The sequence below is a fragment of the Bombina bombina genome, unplaced genomic scaffold (genome assembly GCF_027579735.1).
Source record: "Bombina bombina isolate aBomBom1 unplaced genomic scaffold, aBomBom1.pri scaffold_639, whole genome shotgun sequence".
In the NCBI taxonomy this organism is placed as follows: Eukaryota; Metazoa; Chordata; class Amphibia; order Anura; family Bombinatoridae; genus Bombina; species Bombina bombina.
The window spans coordinates 181,054-203,728 of record NW_026512308.1 but is presented as its reverse complement, the minus strand read 5'-3'; the positions used below and the strand labels follow the sequence as shown (position 1 = coordinate 203,728).

The 22,675-nt window shown below is 42.5% G+C and overlaps 1 protein-coding gene across 1 annotated transcript in view; it reads left to right on the top strand.

Moving 5' to 3' along the window:
• Positions 1 to 22,239, top strand: part of LOC128644224 (N-lysine methyltransferase setd6-like) — a gene marked incomplete at its 5' end in the record, with an annotated part of 70,007 nt that extends 47,768 nt beyond the window's left edge. Inside the window, 1 exon segment of the mRNA XM_053696917.1 lies at positions 21,183 to 22,239. Coding sequence (XP_053552892.1) covers positions 21,183 to 21,494 — 312 coding nt within the window.
• Between the last annotated feature and the right edge of the window lie 436 nt (positions 22,240 to 22,675).

The window sequence follows — 22,675 nt, the reverse complement described above, 5'->3', positions numbered from 1 at the left end:
ATACTTCAGAGGGCGCTTTTTCTTGGTCGGAGTCTGCTGCCTCTAAACCTCCAGCTGTGGAGGAACCAGACTTTCTTTTGAAGGAAGTTTTGGCTACGTTGGAGGTTCCAGAGCCCAAATTGCCTGAGGAACCTTTGATTCCTAAATTAGATAAGGTCTCCAAGGACAGGGTTGTACCACAAACTTTCCCGGTTCATGTAAAGATGGCAAGCATTATTAGGAATGAATGGGAAAGGATTGTTTCTTCCTTTTCCCCTTAGTCTTCCTTTAAAAATGATTCCCGATCCCGGACTCTCAATTGGAGTTGTGGGGTTCCATCCCAAGGTGGGTGGCAGTATCTCCACGCTGGCTAAACGCACTACTATCCCGCTTGAGGAAAGAGCCCATGGATAATAAGATAGAAACTCTGACTATCGGGGTAAGAAAGGAGTTATTTTACTTATACTGCAGCTATTTACATGAGAGAAACTGCCAAAGCCTATGATGGAGACTGCCCAATATATACTAAAGGAACTGAGCTGTCTGTTGGAACATTATCAAGCCGCCTTTGATCAGTCGCTACAAGCAGCGTTTCACAATACCAGGGACTCCGCTCTCACAGTCATTTCAGCTGAAACCTATACAAGCGCAGGGGGTGCAGGGGAGCGATTTGGATTCTGGGCATGTAATATGCAGAGAAGATTGCCTTTTGCTGGGGCTGACTAATTCTGATAGTAAGAAGGGTGGAAGTATGGAGGAACATGGGACCGCATTGGAGACTCACAAATACTGTACAACGGGCTGGTCTCCCTCGGTTCTCAATCGGGAGGCTGTGAAACCTGCTGCATACGAGAGTGGAGTCTGCAGTCTGTCCCGAGCAGTGGGTGTCAAACAAGGCCTACCTTTAAACTTACAGAGTTATGGAACTGTCCTGTCCAAGCAGTGCATCGTGACCACGCTGCCCTGCACCATACTGCCGACTACTGCCTTTCTGCACGGGATGTTGGAGGCGGCGACATCTGGAGCAGAGGGTGTACGGAGCGATCCTCTTCTGCTCTATCAACAGCCCTGCTGTCAGCTAGGACCCTCTATATTGCGAGCCATAGACGACAGGCATGGCTGGAAGTTTACCTTGTGTGAACGCAATGGAGTAGGCTAAATACTCTCAAGGGGTCACTAAACCCATTTGACTTTGACTTTGCATACCGTACTCCCTATTATTTTAAACATTTCCCTATATTGGTTCAGAGTGTACCTATCGCAGTAGATTTATTCTATAACCTTTTAGCTGTAACCTTTTCTTGTTATAAATAGCCCCTGTTGGTTCTGGTTACCTTTATTATACGCTATAGATCACAAAGGAAAATGTTTAATTAATTGTATTTACTCCATGGTCTGTTTTGCCAGTTAATAGGTTTGCACGGTCGATTATACTAGGCACTTAATAAAACTGTTTCCTAAATTGAGAGTCACAGGACAGGGATCCAGCCCCAGACTTAGCTATTGCCTTCTGATATTTGTAAATATAAAATGTTATCTATCTGCTAAGCAAGAGATATTTGTCAAATGGATTCTTATCCCTAAATGTTTTGTGCCAGTTACTTAAGTGTTTGGACCATTGGAGAATTATGAGCAGAGGTACTAGGTTATTACACGTCTCACTTTAAATTACTTTTCTGTGAAGGTAAGCTAGATGATTTACCCCTAGGGTATTCAGGCTGACTCTACTAGTAGGTTTTTTTACCTGGCACCCACAAGTAATCGTGCGCATGTATATCTATGTTTTATTCCAGCTATTTTTTCCCCTGTTTTCCTGTCCTGCTGTCTGCGGCCGAGGCAGTGGGTCAGACACATCTCCCCTCCGGATGTCAGATGCTCTAGCTCCCACCCTGGGGATCTGGACAATACATGCATAACGTATTTACTATTAAGTTGAGATTTTAGCACCTAACTTAGCAATCCTTTACCATACCAGTACCTCTGTTCAGGTTTCTTTGAGATGAGACTGATGCCATGTAATTGGCTATTTCTTCCCTATTTACACAGTGACCAGCTCCTGCTATTAGGATTATGGTTTCAATTTAACTCTAAGGTGACCTCAGAGTGTATAACACCCTTAAAAATCTTATGCCTACATGTTCAGGTCTTACTTTACTTATGTGAGTATTTTAACATCAATTTCATAACATAAGAAAGGCAATCTGTTGATCCCCCTGAGCTTCATGCTCCTATGTTCCATGTATATGAGATTTTTCGCACTCAACTGCTGCTAACCTGAGCTGAAGTGTATATATTTTGATTTTAACAATAGTTTTCTATCTCATGTTACCGTCATATGTGTAATGATATAGTTTATTAAGCATATGACCTCTGCTCACTCCTGCCCGCTGCATTACTTTGAGCTTAAAGAGTCTATATATTCAAACTCCTCATGCCAATGTTTTTTTTTTTTTTTTCTTTTTTTTTAACCCCGTTCCCTACACAGTTTTTTTTTTCTCTTCAAAACCATAGGGACAACTCTCACATTTGCTTGTTTTCATTTATCAGAAGCTATCACTGAGAACTAAAAGTAAAAAGAGGTACTTCATCTGGGGTCCAAGAGTGGCCTCTTTACAGTCAGGTTACCCACTATATATTAGGTTTCTTATAACTTTGTGTGGTCCAAGAGTGGCCGCTTAAAACATACAGTGGGTGTATCGTCAGAGGCAAAAACCGTTCATATTGAAGTGCAACTTGTTTAATTATATTTGATCTGTTAGCAGTTTACCCTGTAAACATACTTCTTGTTATTGTGTATTGACACTTTCTATTTGTTTGCCTTGAAAAGAACCTCAATAAATAAAAAAAAAAAAAAAAAAAAAAGATAGAAACTCTGTTAAGAAAGATGTTTCAACATACAGGAAATTTGTTTCAACCGGCAGCCGCTGTTGCTGCGGTTGCTGAAGCAGGCTACCTACTGGTGCGACTCCTTACCTGAGTTGATCAAGGTGGAGGGTCCCCTCGCCGTGAACCAGGAAAGAAGGCCTTACGGGTTGCTAATTCTTTTATTTCCTTAAGGGTTGCCAATTCTTTTATTTGTGATGCAAATTATTAGCCTGAATGCTAAGGCTTCAGGTTTTTCTGTTCAAGCCCGTAGGGCACTCTGGCTGAAGTCCTGGTCTGCAGACATGACTTCTAAGTCTAGACTTCTTTCCCTTCCCTTTAAGGGAAAGATTCTATTTGGTCCAGGCCTGGACTCAATTATCTGCACGGTTACTGGAGGCAAAGGTGCCTTTTTACCGCAGAATAAGAAGAACAAACCTAAGGGACAAGGTCCTAATTTTCCTTCCTTTCGTTCTGATAAATCCCAACGTCAGCAGCCCTCTGCAAAGCCCAAACAATCCAAGAGCACTTGGAAGCCGGCTCAGTCCTGTAATAAATCCAAGCAGAGCAAGAAGCCTTCCGAGACAAAGTCGACATTTAGGGGTAGCCCCTGATCCAGTTCTGGATCACGTAGGGGGCAGACTGTTGCTCTTTTCAGAAGCTTGGTTTGGGAACGTGCAGGACCCATGGGTCCTGGAGGTCATCGCTCAGAGATACAAGATAGGTTTCAAGTTTCATCCTCCCAGGGGCAGATTCCTCCTATTAAACCTGTCTTCCAAGCCAGAAAAGAGATAAGCATTTCTGGGGTGCGTGAGGGATTCAAGATGGAGACGATAAGGTTCTTCCTTCGATTAGTTCAGGAAGGACAGTTCATGACCACTATAGATCTGAACAATGCTTACCTTCACGTTCCAATCCACAGGGAACACTTCAAGTTTCTAAGGTTTGCGTCCCTGGACCTGCACCTCCATTTTATAGCACTTCCGTTTGGTCTAGCTACTGCTCCAAGAGTTTTTACGAAGGTTCTAGGGACTCTGCTTGCAGTGGCCAGAACCAGAGATATAGCAGTAGCTCCATACTTGGACGGTATTCTGGTTCCAGCACCGTCTTGTTTTCTGGCAGAAGACCATTTGCAATCTCTTCTGTTTCTTCTACGATCTCATGGATGGAAGATAAACTTAGAAAAGAGTTCTCTTATTCCCAGTACCAGGGTGGAATTCCTGGGTACTATAATAGACTCCATATCCATGAGGATATCCTTACAGACCAGAGACGTTACAAGTTAACTTCCGCTTGTCTTGTCCTCCAGACCTACTTAAGGCCCTCTGTGGCTCGGTGTATGGAGGTGATTGGTCTCATGGTGTCCAGCATAGACATAATTCCATTTGCCAGATTCCATCTCAGACCACTACAGCTGTGCATGCTGAGACAGTGGAACGGCGATCATTCTGTTCGGTCTCAACAGATTTCTCTGGACAACTGGCCGAGAGAATCTCTCTCCTGGTGGCATCCTTCTTGAGACCGTCTGGGGAGATTGTGACTACAGACGCAAGTCTATCAGGATGGGGAGCCGTTTGGGGTGCCAGAAAGGCACAGGGCCTATGGACTTGAGAGGAATCCTTCCTCCCGATCAACATTCTGGAACTTCGGGCAATATTCAATGCTCTGAAGGCTTGGCCTCTTCTGGGTTCGGCCCAGTTTATCAGATTCCAATCAGACAACATAACCTTGGTGGCTTACATCAACCACCAGGGGGGGAATGAGAAGCTCCCTAGCAATGAAGGAAGTATCTCGGATTCTGGAGTGGGCGGAGGCCCACAACTGCTCGCTGTCAGCGATTCACATTCCGGGAAGCGGATTTTCTCAGCAGACAATCCTTTCATCCGGGGGAATGGTCTCTCCATCCCGAGGTGTTTGCGGAGATTTGCAACAAATGGGGGACACCAGAAATAGATCTCATGGTGTCCCGGCTTAATTCCAAGCTACCCAGATATGGGTCGCGGTCCAGGGATCCTCAAGCGGAGCTAATAGATGCATTAGCAGTGCTTTGGAGGTTCAATATGATTTACATTTTCCCGCCGGTAACACTTCTTCCTCGTGTAGTGGCCCGCATCAAGCAGGAGCAGGCTCCAGTGATACTGATTGCTCCATCGTGTCCGCAAAGGATGTAGTTCGCAGACCTGGTGGGGATGTCCTCATCTCTGTGGAAGTTTCCTTGTCGCAGGGATCTGCTGGAACAGGGTCCTTTTGTTCGTCAAAATCTAGATTCTCTGAGGCTGACTGCGTGGAGATTGAACACTTAGTCCTTGCCAAGAGAGGTTTCTCTGAGAGGGTTATTGATACTCTCATTCAGGCTTGTATCCTGTTACTCGTCGCATCTATCATAAGGTGTGGAAAGCTTACTTATTCTGGTGTGAAGAGCGTGGTTTAGCCTGGCACAAGGTTAAGGCTAAAAGGCTACTTTCTTTTCATCAGGAGGGTCTGGAGAAGGGCCTTTCTGCCAGTTCCCTGAGGGGACAGATTTCGGCCCTATCTGTTTTGCTGCACAAGAGGATCGCAGAGCTCCCTAACGTGCAATCTTTCGTTAAGGCTCTGATTAGGATGAGACCTGTGTTTAGATCTAATGCTCCACCTTGGAGTTTGAATCTTCTGAAATAGCTGCCTTGCAATGTGAGCCTCCTTATCTGGTGTTTCACACTGATAAGGCTGTCCTACGTACGTGCTTGGGTTTTCTTCCTAAGGTTGTGTCTGATCGCAACATCAATCAGGAGATTGTGGTTCCTTCTTTGTGTCCTAATCCTTCTTCTTCGAAGGAACGTTTACTTAATAATTTGGGTGTGGTTTGAGCTTTGAAGTTTTATCTTCAAGCTACTAAGGATTTTAAACAAACTTCTTCCTTGTTTGTTATCTTCTCTGGGAAGCGTAAGGATCTGAATGCTTTTTCGAGTTCCTTATATTTTTGGTTGAGGAGTGTTATACGCTTATCTTATGAGTCAGCGGGACTCCTCAGAGGATTACGGCTCATTCCACTAGAGCGGTGGCTTCCTCTTAGTCTTTTAAGAACGAGGCCTCTATGGATCAGATTTGTAAGGCGGCTACCTGGTCCTCCTACATACTTTTGCTAAATTTTACAAGTTTGACGTTTTTGCTTCGACCGAAGCAGCTTTTGGGAGAAAGGTTTTGCAGGCTGTGGTGCCCTCAGATTAGGGTCCGCCTCTCTTTTACCCTTCGCATTATCATTCAGTGACCTCTAGAGCTTGGGTATAGTTTTCCCAACAGTAAGGAATGATGCCGTGGACTCTCCTCATATTAAGAAGGAAAACACAAATTATGCTTACCTGATTATTTTAATTTCCTTCTGTATGAGGAGAGTCCACGGCCCCCGCCCTTATACTCCAATGGGCGGACCAAAATTAGGGTTTCTCTTCTGGCACCATTTATACCCTGCTATTTCTCCTACTGTTCCTTGTTCCCTTGGCAGAATGACTGGGATATGAGGGAAGTAGGGGGAGTATTTAAGCCTATGGCTACGGTGTCTTTGCCTCCTCCTGGTGGCCAGGTTCAGTATTTCCCAACAGTAAGCAGTGATGCCGTGGACTCTCCTCATACAGAAGAAAATTAACCCCTTAATGACAATTGACGTACCAGGTACGTCCTGCAAAAACTAGCAGTTAGTGACAATGGACGTACCTGGTACGTCAGTTGTTTAAGAGAGTGCTGGAAGCGATCGCAATCGCTTCCAGCAGCTCTCAGGGTATTGCAGTGATGCCTCGATATGGAGGCATCCTGCAATACCTTTTAACAAGCCTCCAATGCAGAGAGAGCCACTCTGTGGCCCTCTCTGCACCGGTAACAATGGTGCTGTGTTCCGGGGGGAAGGGAAGCAAGGAGGCGGCAGCGTGCGCGTGTGCACGTGGGAGTGCACGTGGGGGCGCGCATATTAGCCACTGACACCAATGGAAAAAAATAAAAAGTTCAAAACATTAAAAAAAAAAATATATATATATATAAAAGGATCTGGGGGGGGGGTTGGGGGTATTGAGGGGGGGCTGCTACACTACAGAAAAGTTCATAAATATTTTTTGGGGCAAAAGTTTATAAATATTTTTGGGGGCAAATTGGGTACTGGCAGACAGCTGCCAGTACCCAAGATGGCGGCAATTAAGTAGCAGGGAGGGTTATAGAGCTGTTTGGTGGGGGATCAGGGAGGTTGGGGGCTAAGGCAGGGCTCCATTACAGCAGAATACATTTTTAAAAAAAATAAAATAAAAAAAACTCCTTTTATTTAGTACTGGCAGACTTTCTGCCAGTACTTAAGATGGCGGGGACAATTGTGGGGTGGGGGAGGGAAGAGAGCTGTTTGGGAGGGATCAGGGGGTGGGATGTGTCAGGTGGGAGGCTGATCTCTACACTAAAGCTAAAATTAACCCTGCCAGCGCCCTACAAGCTACCTAATTAACTCCTTCACTGCTGGGCATAATTCACGTGTTGTGCGCAGCAGCATTTAGCGGCCTTCTAATTAACAAAAAGCAACGCCAAAGCCATATATGTCTGCTATTTCTGAACAAAGGGGATCCCAGAGAAGCTTTTACAACCATTTGTGCCATAATTGCACAAACTGTTTGTAAATAATTTCAGTGAGAAACCTAAAATTGTGAAAAATTTAAAGGTTTTTTTTATTTGCTGGCATTTGGCGGTGAAATGGTGGCATGAAATATACCAAAATTGGCCTAGATCAATACTTGGAATTGTCTACTACACTAAACTAAAGCTAAAATTAACCCTACATGCTCCCTAATTAACCCCTTCACTGCTGGGCATAAAACACGTGTGGTGCGCAGCGGCATTTAGCAGCCTTCTAATTACCAAAAAGCAACCCCAAAGCCATATAAGTCTGCTATTTCTGAACAAAGGCGATCCCAGAGAAGCATTTACAACCATTTGTGCCATAATTGCAGAAGCTGTTTGTAAATAATTTCAGTGGGAAACCTAAAGTTTGTGACAAAATGTGTGAAAAAGTGAACATTTTTTTTAATTTGATCGCATTTGGCGGTGAAACGGTGGCATGAAATATACCAAAATGGGCCTAGATCAATACTTTGGGATGTCTTCTAAAAAAAATATATACATGTCAATGGATATTCAGGTATTTCTGACAGATATCAGTGTTCCAATGTAACTAGCGCTAATTTTGAAAAAAAAAGTGGTTTAGAAATAGCAAAGTGCTACTTGTATTTATGGCCCTATAACTTACAAAAAAAACAAAGAACATGTAAACATTGGGTATTTCTAAACTCAGGACAAAATTTAGAAACTATTTAGCATGGGTGTTTTCTCCAACATAGGTGTGTCCGGTCCACGGCGTCATCCTTACTTGTGGGATATTCTCTTCCCCAACAGGAAATGGCAAAGAGCCCAGCAAAGCTGGTCACATGATCCCTCCTAGGCTCCGCCTACCCCAGTCATTCTCTTTGCCGTTGTACAGGCAACATCTCCACGGAGATGGCTTAGAGTTTTTTAGTGTTTAACTGTAGTTTTTATTATTCAATCAAGAGTTTGTTATTTTGAAATAGTGCTGGTATGTACTATTTACTCAGAAACAGAAAAGAGATGAAGATTTCTGTTTGTATGAGGAAAATGATTTTAGCAACCGTCACTAAAATCCATGGCTGTTCCACACAGGACTGTTGAGAGCATTAACTTCAGTTGGGGGAACAGTGAGCAGTCTCTTGCTGCTTGAGGTATGACACATTCTAACAAGACGATGTAATGCTGGAAGCTGTCATTTTCCCTATGGGATCCGGTAAGCCATGTTTATTACGATCGTAAATAAGGGCTTCACAAGGGCTTATTAAGACTGTAGACTTTTTCTGGGCTAAATCGATTCATTATTAACACATATTTAGCCTTGAGGAATCATTTTATCTGGGTATTTTGATATAATAATATCGGCAGGCACTGTTTTAGACACCTTATTCTTTAGGGGCTTTCCCAAAGCATAAGCAGAGCCTCATTTTCGCGCCGGTGTTGCGCACTTGTTTTTGAGAGGCATGGCATGCAGTCGCATGTGAGAGGAGCTCTGATACTTAGAAAAGACTTTCTGAAGGCGTCATTTGGTATCGTATTCCCCTTTGGGCTTGGTTGGGTCTCAGCAAAGCAGATACCAGGGACTGTAAAGGGGTTAAAGTTCAAAACGGCTCCGGTTCCGTTATTTTAAGGGTTAAAGCTTCCAAATTTGGTGTGCAATACTTTTAAGGCTTTAAGACACTGTGGTGAAAAATTGGTGAATTTTGAACAATTCCTTCATGTTTTTTCGCAATTGCAGTAATAAAGTGTGTTCAGTTTAAAATTTAAAGTGACAGTAACGGTTTTATTTTAAAACGTTTTTTGTACTTTGTTATCAAGTTTATGCCTGTTTAACATGTCTGAACTACCAGATAGACTGTGTTCTGAATGGGGGGAAGCCAGAATTCCTATTCATTTAAATAAATGTGATTTATGTGACAATGATAATGATGCCCAAGATGATTCCTCAAGTGAGGGGAGTAAGCATGGTACTGCATCATTCCCTCCTTCGTCTACACGAGTCTTGCCCACTCAGGAGGCCCCTAGTACATCTAGCGCGCCAATACTCCTTACTATGCAACAATTAACGGCTGTAATGGATAATTCTGTCAAAAACATTTTAGCCAAAATGAACACTTATCAGCGTAAGCGCGACTGCTCTGTTTTAGATACTGAAGAGCATGACGACGCTGATAATAATATTTCTGAAGGGCCCCTAACCCAGTCTGATGGGGCCAGGGAGGTTTTGTCTGAGGGAGAAATTACTGATTCAGGGAACATTTCTCAACAAGCTGAACCTGATGTGATTGCATTTAAATTTAAGTTGGAACATCTCCGCATTCTGCTTAAGGAGGTATTATCCACTCTGGATGATTGTGACAAGTTGGTCATCCCAGAGAAACTATGTAAAATGGACAAGTTCCTAGAGGTGCCGGGGCTCCCAGAAGCTTTTCCTATACCCAAGCGGGTGGCGGACATTGTTAATAAAGAATGGGAAAGGCCCGGTATTCCTTTCGTCCCTCCCCCCATATTTAAAAAATTGTTTCCTATGGTCGACCCCAGAAAGGACTTATGGCAGACAGTCCCCAAGGTCGAGGGAGCGGTTTCCACTTTAAACAAACGCACCACTATACCCATAGAGGATAGTTGTGCTTTCAAAGATCCTATGGATAAAAAATTAGAAGGTTTGCTTAAAAAGATGTTTGTTCAGCAGGGTTACCTTCTACAACCAATTTCATGCATTGTCCCTGTCGCTACAGCCGCATGTTTCTGGTTCGATGAGCTGATAAAGGCGGTCGATAGTGATTCTCCTCCTTTTGAGGAGATTATGGACAGAATCAATGCTCTCAAATTGGCTAATTCTTTTACCCTAGACGCCACTTTGCAATTGGCTAGGTTAGCGGCTAAGAATTCTGGGTTTGCTATTGTGGCGCGCAGAGCGTTTTGGTTGAAATCTTGGTCGGCTGATGCGTCTTCCAAGAACAAGTTACTTAACATTCCTTTCAAGGGGAAAACGCTGTTTGGCCCTGACTTGAAAGAGATTATCTCTGATATCACTGGGGGTAAGGGCCACGCCCTTCCTCAGGATCGGCCTTTCAAGGCAAAAAATAAACCTAATTTTCGTCCCTTTCGTAGAAACGGACCAGCCCAAGGTGCTACGTCCTCTAAGCAAGAGGGTAATTCTTCTCAAGCCAAGCCAGCTTGGAGACCAATGCAAGGCTGGAACAAGGGAAAGCAGGCGAAGAAACCTGCCACTGCTACCAAGACAGCATGAAATGTTGGCCCCCGATCCGGGACCGGATCTGGTGGGGGGCAGACTCTCTCTCTTCGCTCAGGCTTGGGCAAGAGATGTTCTGGATCCTTGGGCGCTAGAAATAGTCTCCCAAGGTTATCTTCTGGAATTCAAAGGACTTCCCCCAAGGGGGAGGTTCCACAGGTCTCAGTTGTCTTCAGACCACATAAAAAGACAGGCATTCTTACATTGTGTAGAAGACCTGTTAAAAATGGGAGTGATTCATCCTGTTCCATTAAGAGAACAAGGGATGGGGTTCTACTCCAATCTGTTCATAGTTCCCAAAAAAGAGGGAACGTTCAGACCAATCTTAGATCTCAAGATCTTAAACAAGTTTCTCAAGGTTCCATCGTTCAAGATGGAAACCATTCGAACTATTCTTCCTTCCATCCAGGAAGGTCAATTCATGACCACGGTGGATTTAAAGGATGCGTATCTACATATTCCTATCCACAAGGAACATCATCGGTTCCTAAGGTTCGCATTCCTGGACAAACATTACCAGTTCGTGGCGCTTCCTTTCGGATTAGCCACTGCTCCAAGGATTTTCACAAAGGTACTAGGGTCCCTTCTAGCTGTGCTAAGACCAAGGGGCATTGCTGTAGTACCTTACTTGGACGACATTCTGATTCAAGCGTCGTCTCTTCCTCAAGCAAGGGCTCACACGGACATTGTCCTGGCCTTTCTCAGATCTCACGGATGGAAAGTGAACGTGGAAAAGAGTTCTCTATCTCCGTCAACAAGGGTTCCCTTCTTGGGAACAATAATAGACTCCTTAGAAATGAGGATTTTTCTGACAGAGGCCAGAAAATCAAAACTTCTAGACGCTTGTCGGATACTTCATTCCGTTCCTCTTCCTTCCATAGCTCAGTGCATGGAAGTGATCGGGTTGATGGTAGCGGCAATGGACATAGTTCCTTTTGCGCGCATTCATCTAAGACCATTACAACTGTGCATGCTCAGTCAGTGGAATGGGGACTATACAGACTTATCTCCGAAGATACAAGTAAATCAGAGGACCAGAGACTCACTCCGTTGGTGGCTGTCCCTGGACAACCTGTCACAAGGGATGACATTCCGCAGACCAGAGTGGGTCATTGTCACGACCGACGCCAGTCTGATGGGCTGGGGCGCGGTCTGGGGATCCCTGAAAGCTCAGGGTCTTTGGTCTCGGGAAGAATCTCTTCTACCGATAAATATTCTGGAACTGAGAGCGATATTCAATGCTCTCAAGGCTTGGCCTCAGCTAGCGAGGGCCAAGTTCATACGGTTTCAATCAAACAACATGACAACTGTTGCGTACGTCAACCATCAGGGGGGAACAAGGAGTTCCCTAGCGATGGAGGAAGTGACCAAAATCATTCTATGGGCGGAGTCTCACTCCTGCCACCTGTCTGCTATCCACATCCCAGGAGTGGAAAATTGGGAAGCGGATTTTCTGAGTCGTCAGACATTGCATCCGGGGGAGTGGGAACTCCATCCGGAAATTTTTGCCCAAGTCACTCAGCTGTGGGGCATTCCAGACATGGATCTGATGGCCTCTCGTCAGAACTTCAAAGTTCCTTGCTACGGGTCCAGATCCAGGGATCCCAAGGCGGCTCTAGTGGATGCACTAGTAGCACCTTGGACCTTCAAACTAGCTTATGTGTTCCCGCCGTTTCCTCTCATCCCCAGGCTGGTAGCCAGGATCAATCAGGAGAGGGCGTCGGTGATCTTGATAGCTCCTGCGTGGCCACGCAGGACTTGGTATGCGGATCTGGTGAATATGTCATCGGCTCCACCTTGGAAGCTACCTTTGAGACGAGACCTTCTTGTTCAGGGTCCGTTCGAACATCCGAATCTGGTTTCACTCCAGCTGACTGCTTGGAGATTGAACGCTTGATCTTATCGAAGCGAGGGTTCTCAGATTCTGTTATCGATACTCTTGTTCAGGCCAGAAAGCCTGTAACTAGAAAGATTTACCACAAAATTTGGAAAAAATATATCTGTTGGTGTGAATCTAAAGGATTCCCTTGGGACAAGGTTAAGATTCCTAGGATTCTATCCTTCCTTCAAGAAGGATTGGAAAAAGGATTATCTGCAAGTTCCCTGAAGGGACAGATTTCTGCCTTGTCGGTGTTACTTCACAAAAAGCTGGCTGCTGTGCCAGATGTTCAAGCCTTTGTTCAGGCTCTGGTTAGAATTAAGCCTGTTTACAAACCTTTGACTCCTCCTTGGAGTCTCAATTTAGTTCTTTCAGTTCTTCAGGGGGTTCCGTTTGAACCCTTACATTCCGTTGATATTAAGTTATTATCTTGGAAAGTTTTGTTTTTAGTTGCAATTTCTTCTGCTAGAAGAGTTTCAGAATTATCTGCTCTGCAGTGTTCTCCTCCTTATCTGGTGTTCCACGCAGATAAGGTGGTTTTACGTACTAAACCTGGTTTTCTTCCAAAAGTTGTTTCTAACAAAAACATTAACCAGGAGATTATCGTACCTTCTCTGTGTCCGAAACCAGTTTCAAAGAAGGAACGTTTGTTGCACAATTTGGATGTTGTTCGCGCTCTAAAATTCTATTTAGATGCTACAAAGGATTTTAGACAAACATCTTCCTTGTTTGTTGTTTATTCCGGTAAAAGGAGAGGTCAAAAAGCAACTTCTACCTCTCTCTCTTTTTGGATTAAAAGCATCATCAGATTGGCTTACGAGACTGCCGGACGGCAGCCTCCCGAAAGAATCACAGCTCACTCCACTAGGGCTGTGGCTTCCACATGGGCCTTCAAGAACGAGGCTTCTGTTGATCAGATATGTAGGGCAGCGACTTGGTCTTCACTGCACACTTTTACCAAATTTTACAAGTTTGATACTTTTGCTTCTTCTGAGGCTATTTTTGGGAGAAAGGTTTTGCAAGCCGTGGTGCCTTCCATTTAGGTGACCTGATTTGCTCCCTCCCTTCATACGTGTCCTAAAGCTTTGGTATTGGTTCCCACAAGTAAGGATGACGCCGTGGACCGGACACACCTATGTTGGAGAAAACAGAATTTATGTTTACCTGATAAATTACTTTCTCCAACGGTGTGTCCGGTCCACGGCCCGCCCTGGTTTTTTTAATCAGGTCTGATAATTTATTTTCTTTAACTACAGTCACCACGGTACCATATGGTTTCTCCTATGCAAATATTCCTCCTTAACGTCGGTCGAATGACTGGGGTAGGCGGAGCCTAGGAGGGATCATGTGACCAGCTTTGCTGGGCTCTTTGCCATTTCCTGTTGGGGAAGAGAATATCCCACAAGTAAGGATGACGCCGTGGACCGGACACACCGTTGGAGAAAGTAATTTATCAGGTAAACATAAATTCTGTTTTTTAGTGGTTGTAGATGTGTAACAGATTTTGGGGGTCAAAGTTAGAAAAAGTGTGTTTTTTCCATTTTTTCCTCATATTTTATAAAATTTTTTATAGTAAATTATAAGATATAATGAAAATAATGGTATATTTAGAAAGTCCATTTAATGGCGAGAAAAACGGTATATAATATGTGTGGGTAAAGTAAATGAGTAAGAGGAAAATTACAGCTGAACACAAACACCACAGAAATGTAAAAATAGCCATTGTCATTAAGGGTAAGAAAATTGAAAAATGTTCCGGTCATTAAGGGGTTAAATTATCAGGTAAGTATAATTTATATATTTTTTTTCTTTTCTTACCTTTACTTCTTCTTACCTTCAACACAAATAAGAAGTTGCTAGTGCTTTATTTTTTACTGGTTACAAGATTCGTAAAATTCTTATTCAACCAACCTGTAAAGGCTATTTGCCTTAATCATAAATTAAGGTTTTTCTGTTTCTCTTTCCATTGTGTTTGTTATTACCATGTAAAACTTACTTAAAGTATGCAACTACTGGGGAGCTGCGTCTCCCATATTGTAATATTCAAATTTTTCAAATAAAGTCAGTTGAAAAAAAATCAGAGTGAAGGGGCTACAAAATGATCACGGGTAGCAAGGTTGAGGGGACCCTATACTACAGAAACAAAATATTAATAAAAAATAATAAATAAATGCCTATGAACGTGGTACTGGCAGGTACCTAAGATGGCTGGCACTAGTGGGAGGGGAAGGGCTAGAGAGATGTTTGAGAGGGATCAGGTAGGTGGGAGGGTTGAGAAGCGTTTCCTACACTGCCGAATAAAATAAAAACAAAATACCCAATTTTGGTCCCAACACAGATATTTTGCGAAATTTCCAGGAGCTATTTAACGCTTATGTCTAGAACAACAAGAAGCCCCGGGTTGCAGCGACCATACTGCAGTCCCCTGTCCGATTATATCATGAGGCGGCAATGATCTCTCTTGTGTCGGCATGTGGACAAGACCTTCCACCCACGAGATGGAGAGAATTGGAACAGGCATCCTTACCGGCCTATGTTGACCTCTTGGACCTCCTATGGTTAACCCCCCCCCCCCCCGCATCTGACTTCCACTATCACTATCTCCAACTAATTAGTTGAGGAATGTCAGCTTGGTAAAAGCTACGACATAATCTGCTGATTGCCCCCCACCCATCTCCAATTTATCCCATCACTGCCCTCCTTCAGGGCTTGCCTAATAAGCGTGTACAAAGATGAGGCAGGTTGAACTCTCTCATGTAAGATATTTCTATTTAAATGATAGCTTGCTCACATACCAAGAAATGCTAACTAAATCTGACCTCCCCCCTCAGTTAAAATTTGAATTTTTGAGACTACAATCCCTCATGAAAGTGTGGGGTTTCCTGACAGATAAGACCCGTAAAGTTACCATTTGGGAAACTAGGTGGTAGGCTGGGCTCCAGCAACACAGACCTCTCACAACACATTATAAATGCATTTTGGGTGATCCTATTCTCATAAAGACTAGACACATGGTTACATGGGAGACTGAGCTGAGACAGACGTACACAACAAAAAAATGGACTAGGGCCATTACAATAACCATATCAGCTCTGCACTGTGTGACGATGTATGAGCTCTACTTTAAAATCATTATCAGGTGGCATCTTGTCCCAACTAATCTACAGACATTGTACCCTGACTATCCGCCCAAGTGCTGGAGAGACTGTGGAGAGGTGGGTACCCCGCTAAAAGGTGGTTGTGCGCTAAAATTCAGCCACTTTGGTCTAAACTCTGTAGTGTTTGTGCTACATTAGGATTGCCAGAAGTTACTCACCCGAGTTTGGCCCTTCTACATCTGGTTATTAAAAACTCCCTAACCATAAAAAAAATCTCTTCTCCTCTACATACTGACTTCGATTAATATGCTGTTAGCTAGGAACTGGAAGAAGGTAAATCCCCCTTGGTGGCAGGGAGTAGTTGAATATGTGAACTATGTAAAATCCATGGAAGACTACGTCTTCAGAGTAAAAAAACAGTTGGCAGAATTTAGAATTTCTCCCTCAGGGATTACAGGATAGTACTAGATAGGGCACCTTAATGTGAGTGAAATGGGGTTCTCTCATTTCTGGGACTAGAAATCTCCTCCCTTCCCTATTACCTCTTCCCCCCCCCCCCCTTAACCCTTCCCCGCTCCTCCTCTCTCTTCCCATCTTTTCCCCGCTCTACCAATGAGTCTAGGAGCTAGCAGGAAATGTGAACGATTAGGGGCGCGATCCGATATCGATCGCAGTTTGCGGCGCAAGCGAGGGAACCGGCGTCGCCCGCAGTTTCAGCTCGCAACTCGAGCCATCCCATATAGGTCGCCGTCAGATGCTAACGTGCCGTAAGTCTCACAAACCAGCGATGTCCAGAAATCTGCGTAAGTACAAATTTCTGGCGTCGCCAGTGACTTGCGCCACGTTAGAATCTGCCGGCGCCTATAAAACCTGACTAAAGTTTAAAACACCCGCACTGTCTAACACGCCTCCCTAACATAGCCCGCACTAACACGCCTCCCTAACATAGCCCGCACTGTCTAACCCTCTATCCGCTATCCCCCCTCACTAGCCTAACAATAAAAATGCTATTAACCCCTAAACCGCCGCTCCTTTACCCCGCCGCAACCTAATAAAATTATTAACCCCTAAACCGCCGCTCCCGTACCCCGCCGCCAGCTATATTATATCTATAACCCCCTAAAGTGAGCCCCTAACACCGCCGCCATCTATACTAATATTATTAACCCCTAATGTAAGCCCCTTACACCGCCGCCATCTATATTAAAATGAATAACCCCTAATTTAATCTACCTACCCCGCCGCCAGCTATATTATCTATATTAACCCTAAGTATATTATAGTTAATATAGGTATTACATTATATATATTAACCCTAATTATATTAGGGTTAATATAGTTACTATAGTATTTATATTAACTATATTAACTCTATCTAACCCTAACTAAATTTTATATTAAATTAATCTAATTCATTTATAAACTAAAATGTTCCTATTTAAATCTAAATACTTACCTATAAAATAAACCCTAAGATAGCTACAATATAATTAATAATTACATTGTAGCTATGTTAGGGTTAATATTTATTTTACAGGTAAATTGTTAATTATTTTAACTAGGTATAACAGATATTAAATAGTTATTAACTATTTAATATCTACCTAGTTAAAATAATTACCCAATTACCTGTAAAATAAATCCTAACCTAAGTTACAAATACACCTACACTATCAATAAATTTAATAAACTACTAACATCTATCTAAAAATACAATTAAATTAACTAAACTAAATTACAAAAAAAAACAAACACTAAATTACAAAAAATAAAAAAAAGATTACAAGATATTTAAGCTAATTACACCTATTCTAAGCCCCCTAATAAAATAATAAACCCCCAAAATAAAAAAAATTCCCTGCCCTATTCTAAATTCAACAAATTTCAAAGCTCTTTACCTTACCAGCCCTTAAAAGGGCCTTTTGTGGGGCATGCCCCAAAGAATTCAGCTCTTTTGCATACAAGAAATACAATACCCCCCCCCCCATTACAACCCACCACCCACATACCCCTATTCTAAACCCACCCAAACCCCCCTTAAAAAAGCCTAACACTACCCCCCTGAAGATCTCCCTACCTTGTCTTCACCACACCGGGCCGAACTCCTGATCCGATCCGGGCGATGTCTTCCTCCAAGCGGCAAAGAAGAATTCTTCCTCCGGCGACGTCTTCCTCCAAGCGGCAGCAAAGTCTTCATTCTTCCGGCGGCATCTTTAATCTTCTTTCTTCGCTCCGCCGCCGCGGAGCATCCATCCCGGCCGACTGCTGAACTTGGAATGATGTACCTTTAAATGACGTCATCCAAGATGGCGTCCGCCGAATTCCGATTGGCTGATAGGATTCTATCAGCCAATCGGAATTAAGTTAAAAAAATCTGATTGGCTGATTGAATCAGCCAATCAGATTCAAGTTCAATCCGATTGGCTGATTGGATCAGCCAATCAGATTGAGCTCGCATTCTATTGGCTGATCGGAACAGCCAATAGAATGCGAGCTCAATCTGATTGGCTGATCCAATCAGCCAATCGGATTGAACTTGAATCTGATTGGCTGATTCAATCAGCCAATCAGATTTTTTTAACTTAATTCCGATTGGCTGATAGAATCCTATCAGCCAATCGGAATTCGGCGGACGCCATCTTGGATGACGTCATTTAAAGGTACATCATTCCAAGTTCAGCAGTCGGCCGGGATGGATGCTCCGCGGCGGCGGAGCGAAGAAAGAAGATTGAAGATGCCGCCGGAAGAATGAAGACTTTGCTGCCGCTTGGAGGAAGACGTCGCCGGAGGAAGAATTCTTCTTTGCCGCTTGGAGGAAGACATCGCCGGAGGAAGAATTCTTCTTTGCCGCTTGGAGGAAGACATCGCCGGAGGAAGAATTCTTCTTTGCCGCTTGGAGGAAGACATCGCCCGGATCGGATCAGGAGTTCGGCCCGGTGTGGTGAAGACAAGGTAGGGAGATCTTCAGGGGGGTAGTGTTAGGCTTTTTTAAGGGGGGTTTGGGTGGTTTTAGAATAGGGGTATGTGGGTGGTGGGTTGTAATGGGGGGGGGGATTGTATTTGTATGCAAAAGAGCTGAATTCTTTGGGGCATGCCCCACAAAAGGCCCTTTTAAGGGCTGGTAAGGTAAAGAGCTTTGAAATTTGTTGAATTTAGAATAGGGCAGGGAATTTTTTTTATTTTGGGGGTTTATTATTTTATTAGGGGGCTTAGAATAGGTGTAATTAGCTTAAATATCTTGTAATCTTTTTTTTATTTTTTGTAATTTAGTGTTTGTTTTTTTTTGTAATTTAGTTTAGTTAATTTAATTGTATTTTTAGATAGATGTTAGTAGTTTATTAAATTTATTGATAGTGTAGGTGTATTTGTAACTTAGGTTAGGATTTATTTTACAGGTAATTGGGTAATTATTTTAACTAGGTAGATATTAAATAGTTAATAACTATTTAATATCTATTATACCTAGTTAAAATAATTAACAATTTACCTGTAAAATAAATATTAACCCTAACATAGCTACAATGTAATTATTAATTATATTGTAGCTATCTTAGGGTTTATTTTATAGGTAAGTATTTAGATTTAAATAGGAACATTTTAGTTTATAAATGAATTAGATTAATTTAATATAAATTTACTTAGGGTTAGATAGAGTTAATATAGTTAATATAAATACTATAGTAACTATATTAACTATATTAACCCTAATATAATTAGGGTTAATATAGTTAATATATATAATGTAATACCTATATTAACTATAATATACTTAGGGTTAATATAGATAATATAGCTGGCGGCGGGGTAGGTAGATTAAATTAGGGGTTAATCATTTTAATAGAGATGGCGGCGGTGTAAGGGGCTTACATTAGGGGTTAATCATTTTTATATAGGTGGCGGCGGTGTAAGGGGTCAGATTAGGGGATAGATAAGGTAGATGGCGGCGGTTTTAGAGGCTCACAGTAGGGGGTTAGTTTATGTAGATGGCGGCGGGGTCCGGGAGCGGCGGTTTAGGGGGTAATAACTTTATTAGGGATTTCGGGGGGGGGGATCGCGGTTGACAGGTAGATAGACATTGCGCATGCGTTAGGTGTTAGGTTTATTTTAGCAGATCGCGGTTGACAGGGAGATAGACATTGCGCATGCGTTAGATGTTAGGTTTATTTTCTAGTTAGTTTAGGGAGTTACGGGGCTCCAATAGTCAGCGTAAGGCTTCTTACGGCTGCTTTTTGTGGCGAGGTGAAAATGGAGTAAGTTTTCTCCATTTTCGCCACGTAAGTCCTTACGCTGCATATTGGATACCAAACTGCGCGGGTTTGGTATACCTGCCTATGGCCCAAAAAACTGCGGGCGACGGCAGAAATATACGCGCGTAACTTCTAGGTTACGCCGTATATGTGATACCAAATCCGCGCAAATATTGGCGTCGCCGGCTTTTGCGGGCGACGCTTTATATCGGATCGACCCCCAGGTCTTTACTTTGTTGTTTGCTAATGTATCTGAACCATACTGCTATGTAAGTGTGTCTAGGTATGGCGACATCCGCCGCGTACCTAACCCTACAGAATATTTTCTTAGCCACATAGGTATGTTACAATATAACTATTTTAAGAGTCATTAAGCAGAAAGTAGAAGGATAACATGACTTGTATGTATTGAAAACTGAAATGCCAGTAATGCAATATTACTTTTCTGAAGAACGTACTGCTATATCCCTGTGTGATGTCTGTGAAAGATTGTTTCCCTTGTTGTTGTAATGTTTACCTACAATAAAAATATTTTAGAAAAAATAAATAAATATAAATCATTAATAATGGAATGGGGAAAAAAGCCCTAAACTGCATACTGGCAGACTGTCTGCCAGTACCTAAGATGGTGGTGAGGAGTGTGTGGGGGGTGCAGTTTGGGAGTGATCAGGGAGGTGTCAGGTGGGAGGGTAAAGCGAAGTGCTATTAGGATGGTTTGGAACATCCTAAGTGTGTGTAGTGGTTAAACAACTTTCACATTTTCATCTATTATATAATTGGGCTTCATTCTCTTGGTATCCTTGGTTGAAGGTACAGTAATGCACTACTGGGAGCTAGCAGAAAGCCAATGACAAGAGGCATATATCTGCCACCAATCAGCAGCTTCTGAGCCTACCTAGGTATATTTTTCAACAAAGAATACAAAAGGAACAAAACAAATTAAATAATAGAAATAAATTGGAAGGTTATTTGAAAATTGTATGCTGTATATCATGAAAGGAAAAGAAAATATACACATACATTTTTTTCTCTTATATGTTTTAGATGGAGATTAAAACGCAATATGTGTCTGTCTGTTTAAATAACTTGTTAAATTATTATTAATTAACTAAGCTGTATCAGTGCTAGACCACCTTAAGAGAAGGGGACAGGGCTACCATATCTGTTTAATTAACTGCACATGTGAAAGCAACAATTATATTCCCTTTAGTCAGTGAGCTGGATAATGACAGGACTACACAGGCACATGCAATCAAATTTCCTTGTTTTCACAGGTGCTCTGCATGTCTGCAGAAGAATTTGCAGAATACAAGGACAATGAAGGCTGGGAGGAAGATGAGGATGAAGAGGAGGAAACCATGACAATTCAGGACATTGCTTATTTACCAAAATCTTGGCGTAAGGTCCTCCATGGCAGTGCCAAGCTTACTCTTGAAGATTATGCTACAGACTTTACAACTGACCAAGAGTTGCTTAATGATCGTACAGCTTATGCCAAACTGAGCCCAAGGGCACATAATTCTCTGCAGGTGCGATATGGGCAGAAGAGGATTTTACATCAGGTCATGGAACTATCGGGGAAATGAACAACTTGGAACCAGGGACATAACAGGATAATTACATGGTATTACTATTTTAAAGGGACAGTCTACTCCGGAATTTTTATTGTTTAAAAATATAGATAATCCCTTTATTACCCATCCCCCAGTTTTGCACAGCCAACACTGTTATATTAATATACTTTTTAGCTCTGTGATCACCTTGTATCTAAGCCTCTGCAGACTGCCCCCCCCCCCCACTTATTTCAGTTCTTTTGACAGGCTTGCATTTTAGCCAATCAGTGCTGACTTTTGGTAACTCCACGGGAGTGAGCACAATGTTATCTATATGGTACTAGCGCTGTCTAGCTGTACAAAAAAAAAAGGACTTAGAAATTAGCATATGAACCTACCTAGGTTTAGCTTTGAACAAAAGCAAATGTGACGGTAAAGGCAAATTGGTAAGTGGTTTAAAAGTTACATGCCCTATCTGAATCATGAAAATGTTATTTTGGTTAGACTGTCCCTTTAATTGTAATACATTTGACTGTATAACTAGTGATATAGAGTCGGTATCACTGCAAATTTCAGCTTTCAAATTATGAATATGGACATTTCAATTTTAGAAGAATATAAAACTGTCTTTTATAAACTTAATGAATACGTAGCACAAATGCAAATCCAGGTTAATTACCAAGGTAATTGATAACTTGTTTCCAGGGATGTAAAATTCCTGATATTTATGTTTACTGTAGATATTTGACCCCTACAATAAATTACTGATCATCTCAAAGTACCATCACGCTTTTTAAAATCGTAAACAATATATGAACAACAGATACTTTCTTCTGTTATGTGTGATCAGTCCACGGGTCATCATTACTTCTGGGATATAACTCCTCCCCAACAGGAAATGCAAGAGGATTCACCCAGCAGAGCTGCATATAGCTCCTCCCCTCTACGTCACTCCCAGTCATTCTCTTGCACCCAACGACTAGATAGGATGTGTAAGAGGACTATGGTGATTATTCTTAGTTTTTATGACTTCAATCAAAAGTTTGTTATTTTACAATGACACCGGAGTGTGTTATTGCCTCTCTGGCAGAGTTTGAAGAAGAATCTACCAGAGTTTTACTATGATTTTAGCCGGAGTAGTTAAGATCATATTGCTGTTCTCGGCCATCTGAGGAGAGGTAAAAACTTCAGATCAGGGGACAGCGGGCAGATGA